This window comes from Lampetra fluviatilis, chromosome 35 (genome assembly GCF_964198595.1).
Source record: "Lampetra fluviatilis chromosome 35, kcLamFluv1.1, whole genome shotgun sequence".
Taxonomy (NCBI): domain Eukaryota; kingdom Metazoa; phylum Chordata; class Hyperoartia; order Petromyzontiformes; family Petromyzontidae; genus Lampetra; species Lampetra fluviatilis.
Window position 1 is genome coordinate 1,782,426 of NC_136309.1, and position 11,098 is coordinate 1,793,523.

At 52.4% G+C, this 11,098-nt stretch overlaps 1 protein-coding gene across 1 annotated transcript; it reads right to left on the reverse strand.

The window, feature by feature from the left end:
* Positions 1-1,518: 1,518 nt before the first annotated feature.
* LOC144944690 (chondroadherin-like protein) lies at positions 1,519-8,904 on the reverse strand. The gene is made up of 5 exons (XM_078873050.1): positions 7,584-8,904; positions 7,081-7,292; positions 5,204-5,373; positions 4,638-4,793; positions 1,519-1,531 (listed from the first exon to the last, which is right to left on the reverse strand). Exons 1-5 carry the CDS (start codon positions 8,902-8,904, stop codon positions 1,519-1,521), a joined length of 1,872 nt encoding a protein of 623 aa, XP_078729176.1.
* Between the last annotated feature and the right edge of the window lie 2,194 nt (positions 8,905-11,098).

The following is an 11,098-nucleotide window of genomic DNA, read 5'->3' on the forward strand; positions in this document are numbered from 1 at the left end:
CACGCACCAAACAGAATCAAGTCTGCATGAACCACGAGCGTATCTTTAGTATCAGAACATGCTTGTTTGCATGTTCACCACAAGTACGTGTGGCTCATGTCACCACGGCGCTTGTGCCAGGCTAGGTGCACTTTAAGGCCACGTGAAGTGTCGAACGCCCGCTGGAAGGGAGGTCACGGGAGAGACCCAACATGTGCCACGGGTCGACTGACCGAGATGAGTGGCCGATGGCACCACCTGTGCTCCCAATCTTCACAAGGCTGCAACAAGGGGCCGTCCATAAATGACGTCACGCGATTTTGGATGATTTTTGACCCCCCCCCCCCGCGTCACACGGCGTCACAAAAAGTCAGACCCCCCCCCCTCAAATATGACGTCACAAAACTCTGCCCCCCCCCCCAAATAAAACATGCTTCAAATCGCTTCAAACTATTGTCATTGTAGTGCGTATTTAATGTGGCGCTGCACTCTGATGTTGTAGGAGAAAACATTTACTAAAAAGTCTATTTAATTAAGTAGAACGTGTTGTCTATCTTTATTAAAAGTTTGCGCATTTTGATGTGACGTCACATTTCTCAAACCCACCCCCCCTTCGTCACACATCGTCACAAATGTCTGACCCCCCCCCCCAGGTGCGTGACGTCATTTATGGACGGCCCCTAAGGGAGATAAGGGGTTGGTGTTAGCGGTGGGGTTTGGTTAAGGGGGCTAGAGCGAGGCAGTGAAATGTCCCCGTGTCAGTGCGGCGGTGTTCCTCGCTCTGGGCGTCTGGGACACGAGGCTGGGACGCGGTGATAATCGCACCTCCAATAAGCTCTGTTGGCGACGTGCGGTGCGAAAGAAGTTCAACACGCGCGGCGTTACATATCGCGGCCGTGGCTCCCACAGTCTGTTGTCAAGTCACGTGTTGCTCGTGTCTGATTAAGGAGTCGTTTGCTTGCAGCGATTTTACACAATCAGACGTTTTAAAAGGTGTTTAAGGTTTAAAACTTTTGGTTGTTATTTTATACAAAACAAAAAAAATCTTATTTTGCGATAAACTAAATTTGTGTCCACTAAGGGCCGCTGTTCCATCACTCGGGGCGCTGTTTAAAATAACTTTTAGCCTCTAAAAATGCTTATTGTGCCAACAATAAATCGATGAATCAACAATTCCATATTTATTTAAAGTTGCGCATTTTGATGTGACGTTCAATTTTTCAAACCTCCCCCCATCCTCGTCACACATCGTCACGAATGTCTGACCCCCCCCCCCCAGGTGCGTGACGTAATTTATGGACGGCCCCACAGCCAATTCGTAATGCTTGTCACGTAAACAAAACGTGCCAATTCGTAACTTGTACAAAGAACAAATCCACAACATTTACAATCTGAGTACGACGTTTTGCCTGTAATTACAACGAACATCATCAGGCTGACCGCCACATTTGTGACGTCCACCTGTTTCGTTCCTTAAATAGAGGGGTAGGTGTGATGACGTCACATGTGAGCCCTTCACGGACGAATGGGGGAGGGGGGTCAGATGTCACGCCTGTGACAAGGAGCCTCACGAGGTATGGTGTCACACCTGTCACCCGGATTACAAGACTCCTACCCCCGTGTGTTTTAACACATTCCTGCGGAGGGAGCTGGTAGGAACGTTGGGTTGCTCGGTCAATGGCCAGGGTCAACGGCGGCGTGGTGTATTCCCCAAATATGCCCGACTGTGAGGGCGGGCACAAGCCGGCGTGAGTAGGTTAAACGTTGAGTTTTATAAGGGCACCACGGGGTGACCAGCCCCTCCCCACCCAGCCCCACCCAGCCCCACCCTCCCCACCCAGTCTCTCCCCACCCTCCCCACCCAGCCCCTCCCTCCCCTCCCCATCCAGCCCCACCTTCCCCACCCAGCCCCACCCTCCCCTTTCCACCCAGCCCCTCCCTCCCCACCCAGCCCTTCCCTGCACGACGGACGGACACAATAATCCCCTGTGGGCTGATGTAACCAGTGGGTTCCTACCAGTATAATCCGGAGAATAGCGGCACGAAGGCCACATCCTTTCTGCGTGTGATGGGCCTGGGGTCGAGATCCACTTACACTGTGGTTAACGTTCAGGTTGAGATCCACTTACACTGTGGTTAACGTTCAGGTTGAGATCCACTTACACTGTGGTTAACGTTCAGGTTGAGATTCACTTACACTGTGGTTGACATTCAGGTTGAGATGCACTTACACTGTGGTTGACATTCAGGTTGAGATCCACTTACACTGTGGTTGACATTCAGGTTCATTTCAGAGGTGCCCCTCGTCATGAGCCAGGATGTCACGAGCCCTGGGAGCTTATTGCGAGCCACTCATGTACATGCATCGTACCATTTGTTTCAAATCGTTTTTATTAACTTAAAGTGTTCTCTTCCGGAAATGACAAGCACGCAACACAACTGATCAGGGTTTATGCTCCTGGCTACGGACGATAGGAATCAGCAGTTTGAAGGTACAGCAATCATCGCGAAATTACGAATTCGTTATTTATTATAATTTTAATATTCTACCTTTCCCCCCGCATCTCCGGTTAGCACGGTTGGCTACGTACGGTGCGAAAGAAGTCCAACGTACATAATGCATCCAACATGTGACTTCACGATCGCAACAGTGTGAGAGAGAGATAGGTGAAGAGCACGTGAAGTCTAGATTTGAAGTTTCATCTAGATTTGAAGTTTTCGTGACTGCAGGGATCCATATGTAGTGGTGGTATTGACGTGCGCCGACTGTGACAGTGATGGATCACGGGGCGGCGCGGGGTGCGGGGTTGGGCACGCGTTGTGGGCGTGGTGTGGACGCGCGCGCCGGGAGTGACAGATGACGGGGCGGCGCGGCGTGGGTGGTGAGGCACGATGAGATGTGGGAAAAGAGGATCGTAGCCAGCGCCCGGCGATTGGTCGAATAAGTGGGTGCTCGCAGCGACGTCCGCAGGTGGGGTATAAAGGGGGACGCGCGAGAGCACTCGGGGGGAGTGACCCAGTTGAAGACCCGAAGACGGAGCTGAAGACCTAGTGCCCCGAGACCCCTAGTCCCGCCGTCCTTGTGGGGACCGGGGCCCTGTGAGGCTCGGAGGCGAGGCTGTGGGACCCGGGGTCCGACGCCCCCGTGGGTCGGGCTGGGGACCCACAGTCGAGACGGATACCCCGGGCAGGGAGTGTCCCGAGTAGCTCAGTGGCGTTAGTCGCCGAGTAGCTAAGTGGATGTTGGTCATCCGAGTAGCTCAGTGGCGTTAGTCGCCGAGTAGCTAAGTGGGTGTTTGTCACCCGAGATACTAGGTGGATGTTGGTCATCCGAGTAGCTCAGTGGGCGTTAGTCGCCAAGTAGCTAAGTGGGTGTTTGTCACCCGAGATACTAAGTGGGTGTTTGTCACCCGAGATACTAAGTGGGTGTTTGTCACCCGAGATACAAAGTAGGTGTTAGTCACCTGTGAACGAGTTTGATAAAATAAAGAGTGTGTTACCCGTGAAGTCGTCTCCCGCCGAGTTACTACATTACACATACTCTTTGGGTTCTTTCATGTGAAGTGCCTCGTATCTTTTGAACACCCTCCTCGCCATTCTCGTGCGTGTTCGGTCGCCTCTCGGATTCGTTGGTGTGACCATCACCACGAGGCATTGCAGCTCTCCAGCGTCTGGGACGCCCATCGCTTCGCGAGCAGAATACCCACAATGCGTCTGAACCATGGGTGGAAAAAATACCAGATTTTTCCAGCGACAGGCATCGGGTTTTTTCTTTAATACAATTAAACCCGATTTCGGGGAATTAAAACCTGGTTTAATGAATACGAAACTCTGATCCAAGGCTTAGGCTGCTTCCTCGTCGGTGCTGCTATCATCGTACCCGGGGTTGGGGGGGGGCGTCGGGCACGGGGTAGTCGTTGAATGCGGCGGGCAGGTTGGTCTTGATGAACACGAGCTTCTCCTCCACAATCGTGGGCGCCAGTGAGTTCCTTCGCTTGGAATGGATGAAGCCCATCGTTGAGAAGTGCGGTTCTGCAATTATAACCAATTAAACCGGATTTCTCTCAATCTCAGATGATCGGGTTTAATATAAAAAGACAATTAAACCCGATTGTAAAAAACCCGACTGTGCCACCCTTGGTCTGACCTCGGCAGCCAGGCAGCCTTGAGCCTGGAGAGTCGTGCTTGGAGAGGCGAGCGCATGTTGCAGCACACATGCAAGGTTGTCGCAGAGGGGACACGTCGCTGGCAGGGGGCAGTGTGTAGCAGTGCATCCGTTGTGCTGTACTTTCTGTGCTCCCCCCCCTCTCTCTGCCCCCCCCCCACGTCCATCACCACTGCTCGCTCCACCGATCAATGTGGTGAAGTATGGTCAAATAAACCTGCGCGAGACGCAGGGCAGTGATGAGACTCTCTCGCCCAGCAGCGGATACGCACGTACTTTGAACTTCTTTCGCACCGTACGTAGCCAACGGCGCTAATCGGGGCGCACACAACAACAACAACAAAAGCAACTCGTCTAAAGAAATGAGTGTTTCAATCTAGATTTAAAAGTGCATAGCTCCCAAGTGGCTTCCTAATATCGCGAACGAAAGGGTTGTCTTGGACATCACTCGGGGGCGTTTGCGTGCGCGTTCGAGACACGGCGATGTGCGTGCCGAGCGCGACGCCCTTCGGGGTGCGTCGATCGAGCGCTGTTGGATTTGTGGTGGCGGTCGCAGCGAGCGAGGGAGTCGGAGCGAAGCGGCTTCCCCCGCACGGATTTGGGCTCGGCGCATTTCCCCCCGTGCCGAATGCGCCGAATCTCGAGCCACCTGCACGACACCACAAGGAGATGGGGGGGGGAGAGGCAATATTGTGTACAAACTCATTAATACCCGTTGCTGTGGAGCATCGTGTCAATGGCTTGCAAGCGCGTACTTGCAAGCCATGGCAGGAGACGTGGATGCCTGATGCGCAAATCGAAAATTTAAAAACTCCCCAGTAGCAGTGGGCGACTGTGATCGTGCAGAACAGACCGTGCAGCGGATGCCGAACCAATGCCCGATCCACAACTACGAAGCAGGCATCACGGCGCCACAATGCGCCTGGGCTTGGCCACGTGCACGTGACATTGCGGTTGTCGCTCTGCGTCGACGTCAAATAACACGCCCGCTGTATCGCGAGTTGACAAGGGAATGGACACGCGCAAAGACACGGACAGACACACGCGTCTCGTGGTCACCGCTGAAGGGGCATCAGGCTGCAGTCGCAAGCCCACGGGTTCCCGTGCAGGTGCAGGACCCGCAGACTCGTCAGGGACGAGTAGGGCAGCTGCAGCGAGCGCAGTTTGTTGTGCCGCAGGTCCAGGGAGCGCAACGTCGGGCTCAGGTCCCGCAGAGACTGCGCGTGCACCTGGAGGGGAGACAACACGAGGTGGGGGGGGGGGGGACACGAGCTGCGTGATGATGGGTGGGTGGCACGCTGGCTAGGAGATGTTCACTACCTCGCCTGGTACACAGGAGGTCGTGGGTTTGATTCCGACCCTGACACCTGATGTATATTTGGAGTTTGCGTGAGTCTCTTTCTCTCTCTCATCATCATCACGGTGGCTTGGAGATGTTAACTACCTCGCCTGGTGCACAGGAGGTCGTGGGTTACATCACGACCCTGACGCCTGCTATATATTTGGAGTTTGTGGTGTCTCTCTCTCCGTGGTCACGAGGATTTTCCTACAGATCCTCCTGTTTTTCTCCTCCACATATTTCAACACGTGTTTAGAATATTTGGCTGCTATAAATTTCCATGCGATAAGCCACTTCGTTGAGCTATCATTTGTGGCCAGGTCGCTTCTGAAAAAAATGTTATATAACTCAGTGGGCTGTATCTAGCAAAATAAAAAAAATCTAGTTTGGTTTGCAATGCCTCGTGTCATAAACCAGAGTGGTCTGGCAGTGTTCTGACAGCTCGTGTCAGACAATTGTGGCGTGGCGATCTTATCTTCCTGTATTTTGTATTACGTGTGGTTCACTGGGTTCAGAGCAGACGTCGATACCAGCTAAGGCAGCAAAACTTTAGTACGACCGATGAAATTTTTTTTTTACGGCTCATGCGAGTGAACTATATTGACGATCCGCTCCGTTGAAATGGTTATCGCATAATTCGCCGTTGTTCGTCACGGAGAGAGCGATGGTTCTCAACCGGGGGACGTGGCAATGTCCCAGGGGGGTATAACGTGCAACGATTTGTAAAAGTGTAAAATGATATCGTGCGCGTGAGTCATTGGTGAATAATCACGCATGAATCCGCCAATATAAAATAACTACGATACAATTTAAGTCCATATGGTAACCCAGAACGACATTAAAGACCTTTCTAAACTCATTGATGGTAAACAGCGCGGGTTTCCAACAGTAGCCAGCGAGCGTGAACACATTCACTTCGCGCGCGCACAAAGTCCGTGGCATTTTAGTTTAATTCGCTTGCAGTGACTTGGCTAGCTAGGTGACCTCACAAAATGCACAATTGGTGAACAAAAATATCGATGTTCATTATTCACACGTGCATTTCTCACAACCAAGTTGGATCAGGCAAGGTGGGGGGCGGGGGGGGTTACTCGGTTGAATCAAAATCCCAGAAGGGGGGGGGTAAGTAACACAGTTGCCAAAGAACGGCTGAGAATCACAAACATCGAGAGAGGTTGAAACCCCACGACAGCGATTGGGGGTCGTCTGCTCGGATTGTCCTTCTGCGTATGTGCTGTGCACGTGATGTGAAAGTCATTGCATTGGTGAAAGCAGAGTTCACGTAAAAGGCAAAAGTGCGGACCTGCACCTACGAGCTCACGTGGCCACGGCTGGGAGAAGGGCCTCCTCACTCGAGGGCATTGTGGCCTACGCTTCCACGCTGGCCAGAAGGTCGAGGGAACGATTGGAGTACCCACACTTTACCCCACCACGCGCGACTTTCCGATGGACTCTGGTGACAGAGGCGAATGGATTTAAGCAACTTGCCTCATTGCTTCAATTGCCGTGCGGGCAAATCGAGGGGGCTACCAAGCACCGAACAATGAACGCGTACGTGCAATGTGTACTCAACACGATGCAGAGGACATGCCCTCACCTTCTGCAGATCCGTGTAGCCGATCCACAGGTGTTGGAGGAACCTGGGCCCCTTAGCGAAAGCGTCCGGGGCGATGGATTTGATGGGGTTATAGGAGAGGTCAAGTTTCTTGAGGTTGGGCGCGTTCTGCAAGCATCGCGTTGGCACGTGGGCGAGCTTGTTCTTGTCCAGGGAGAGTGTCTCGATCTCAGGGGTCGAGGAAAAGGTCGCGGCTGGAAGCGACGAGACGTTATTGCTCGTCAAATTCAGACCGCGCAATTTGCGCGCCCCGTCGAAGGCCTTTTCGTCCACGAGATGGATTCCATTGTAGCCCAAATTGAGGGAATTCAGATTGTCCAGAGGTTTAAACATGCACGCACTCAGGACCGTGAGCAAATTATGGTCCAAGTATAGGTACGTGAGCGAGCTGAGGCCATTAAAGACGTAGTTTTTCAAGTGAGAAATGCTGTTATTCGACAAATATAGATAAATCAGCTTGCCCAAACCGTAAAATGCATCTTTACCAAAGTCGTTGATTCGATTGTTTTGCAAATGCAGCGAGAAGAGGTTATTGGCCGTGGAAAACGCCTTCTTGGGAACGACAGACACCTGGTTGTCCTGCAGGTCCAAAAGCCAGGTGTACCCTGGGATGTTCCCAGGGACCGCCGTGAGGGCCCTGCTTTTGCAGGCCACGTGGTGGACTTCTGGCCTGCAGTTGCAGCGTTTCGGGCAGCCTTTGGGTTCGAGCGGCGGCGCGCCGGGCCTCGGGGACCGCTGCCCGCTCTCGCACTTGAGCTGATCGGGCTGCAGGTCGGTGAGTGGCCTGAGATAGACCCCGGCGGGGGTCGCGCAGCTGCCGCTAAACGACAGATTGGCGGCGTTGACACGCAGCCACTCGCGAAAGTCGCGCAGGTAGCAGTCGCACTGCAGGGGGCTGCCGTGCAGGGACAGCTGCCTGAGCCGCGTGAGGGAGGTCATGGGGTGGACGACCTTGAGCTGACTACGCCGGAGATGGAGCCAGAGCAGGCCGGGAGACGCGTCGAACGCGCCGGGCGCCACGTTCTGCAGGGCGGTGTCGTCCGCGCGGAGACGCTGCAGGGCCGGCGTGCGAAACGCGGAGTCGCCGAGGAACGTCAGCGGGTTCTCGCTCAGGTCCATCGCGACCACTCGCCGCAGCTTCGCCAGCGCCTCCACGGGGACGAACTGCAGGCGGTTGCCGTCGAGGTCGAGACGCCGCAGAGACGAGAGAGCCGCGAAGACGTCGTCGCCGAGGCTGCTGAGCGCGTTGTTGGACAGCCGCAAATTCTCGAGCCACTTGAGGCCCCGCAGCGCCCCGTCCGGCAGGTAGGTCAGCCGGTTCCCCGTCAGGTTCAGCAGCCTCAGCTGCTGCAACGAGGAGAATGCCCCAGCTTTGATCTCAAGGAGCCGGTTGTTGTGCAGCAGCAACGTCTTGAGCGTCGTCAGCCCATCGAAAGCCCCGGGATGCAGAATCTGAATGTCGTTGTTGCTCAGATCGAGGGCTGCCAGGTGGCTCATTCCTCGAAACACGCCGCTGCCGATGTCTCGGACGCCGCAGTCCCGCAGCTGGAGATCCTCCAGGCGCGGCACGCGAACAAAGGAGTGCGCGGAGAGAGCGGCGATGCTGTTGCCGTTGAGATGCAGCGTCCGCGTGCGTGGTGGCAGCCCGCGCGGCACGCTCGTCAGCCGCTTGGAGATGCATCCGACGTCGCGCTTGAGGCTATCGCACTGGCAGCTCGAGGGGCACACCTGGGTCTGGTGCTTGACGGCAAACGCCGCGAAGGAATACATGAAAATGTGAATCATGCTTCGCTCTACCAAGACCATCTTGCGCAAAGCCGTTAAGCATACCATGGGATGTTAAGGCATATCAACGTTTTTGAATGGAGCGCATTTTCAACTCGGACTTAAAAGTGGGCTGCTCGGGGGAGAAACAACGTTTGTTTGGCTCTCGTGTCGGGCAACTTTCAGCTTCGCCGCAACTTGACAGCTTTGGCTGAAATTGAACCGTACCCAGATGGCGATTCAACGCGCGGTCTGTGCACATCTTCTTCCAAGAAAGCCCGAACGCGCTCCAAATTCAACATGCTCCTCAAAAGAATGTCAAGTGCAAATGCCGGTTTCTCCATCTGCGTGTGACGCCGCGCCTAATGAATGAAGACCTTTAAAAAAATACGATTATAAAAATACATATTTTATAATCGTCGATTCTCGCATTGTTTTGTAACACGTTGATAGGCTAAAATGCATTTATATTTGTACAAGAGTTGGTGAAGTCATGCATATTATTATTGCACATGTGTGTTGACGGTAACCTTGGGAAAGTGATGTTCACACGATTTCTTGGAAATAGTGACGAAGTTCCCAGTCTCGTGACATTTACATTGTATAAGGTCACGTGCTGGAAAGTAGCAACATTTTTTGGCAAAAATATGCCGATCTCTCATGATCATCATCATAATTCATCGGGACCTCAAGAATGTCCCTCGTCATCGCTTGAACTCACGCGAGCCCCTTCTGGACCCATGCGCTCAACCTTAAACGGTGCGAATTGAACCCCGACGAAGCTTGCAGCGCTGAATGGAGTTCAAAAGAGCTCGCAAACTAAACACCACTTTACTCTGTGGTTATTTCGGTAAAGTCGCGTAGAAAGAAAATAAATAATAATAGAATACGACGTTTCGATTGCAACACAAACAACCGTCATCAGGTGTGAATGAATGCAAGCTCGGAGAGACACATATACAGAGATAGAGACACACACAGACACGGAGAGAGACACATACACAGAGAGAGACACACAGAGAGAGAGAGACACACACACAGACACGGAGAGAGACACATACACACAGAGAGAGAGACACACAGACACGGAGAGAGACACATACACAGAGAGAGACACACACAGACACGGAGAGACACATACACAGAGAGAGAGAGACACACAGAGAGAGAGAGACAAACAAACATTAACATAGTGTCATGTTAATGGTCTCAACACCAGGAATATGTATGTACGTATGTATGTTGAACTTCTTTCGCACCGTACGTAGTGAACCGTGATGAATGGAGATGCGGGGTAAGGACAACAAACCAAACATAAAAATCAGTTTTAAACAAATGAGTTTTCAATTCAGATTTTAAAAGTTGCATAGCTCCAGTGGCGTCCTAATATGGTTAGGAAGAGCGTTCCAGACGGACGCCGAAGCACATCCGAAGCGCGCGATGCGGTGACCGTCTTTGTTCGTTGGCCAGCCAAAAGCCGCTGCTGCGAAGATGACTACCGGAGTTCGCGTGATGATGGTTTATGCTCCTTGACGAGATCAGCGAGGGATTGGTAGTTCATTTGTGGCGAGCAATGTGTGGAATGAGTGCGCTTCAAAGATGTCCTTTGTTACTTTTCCACTTAAATCACAAGTTGCTGCTAAACTGTGGAATCCGTATAACTTCAATCGCAAATCGACATGCGTCCGTGTCTGTTAACACACCGGTGGAATAACCAAGCTAAATCCATTTCAATGTTTCTGTAACGTAATTTTATTTTGAACGGTTTCCAAAAAGCGAATTGTCCGAGCCAACTTTCATCGCAGTACATCTATTGTATTTAATATCAATTTATGTTCGTGCAGTAAATTCATTTTCTTCTGTAACACTGTCATTTGTTTGTAACTACATGTTTGTTGTTGTTGTTTCTTTGAGTTATTATATATTTGCTTCGCTGTTGCACACGAGCAGTGCCACAATAGAGATAAATGCTGTCGCCCCGGGCTGAGGCCGGGGTGGCCGAGGTCACGTGAGGTAACGGGGGAGGGGTGAGCGATTATGGGGGGGGGGGGGGGATCCCCCAAACCACCCCCCCAATATCTGCAAGCCAAGGCGCTGTGGTGCAACAAAAGCTGACTGCGACGGAATTACCGATATTGCTGATATTAGACAATCAAATGAAGGGAATCGCCGATCTTGCTGAAATTAGCCAATAAAATCAAGGGAATCGCCGATCTTGCTGATATTAGCCAATCAA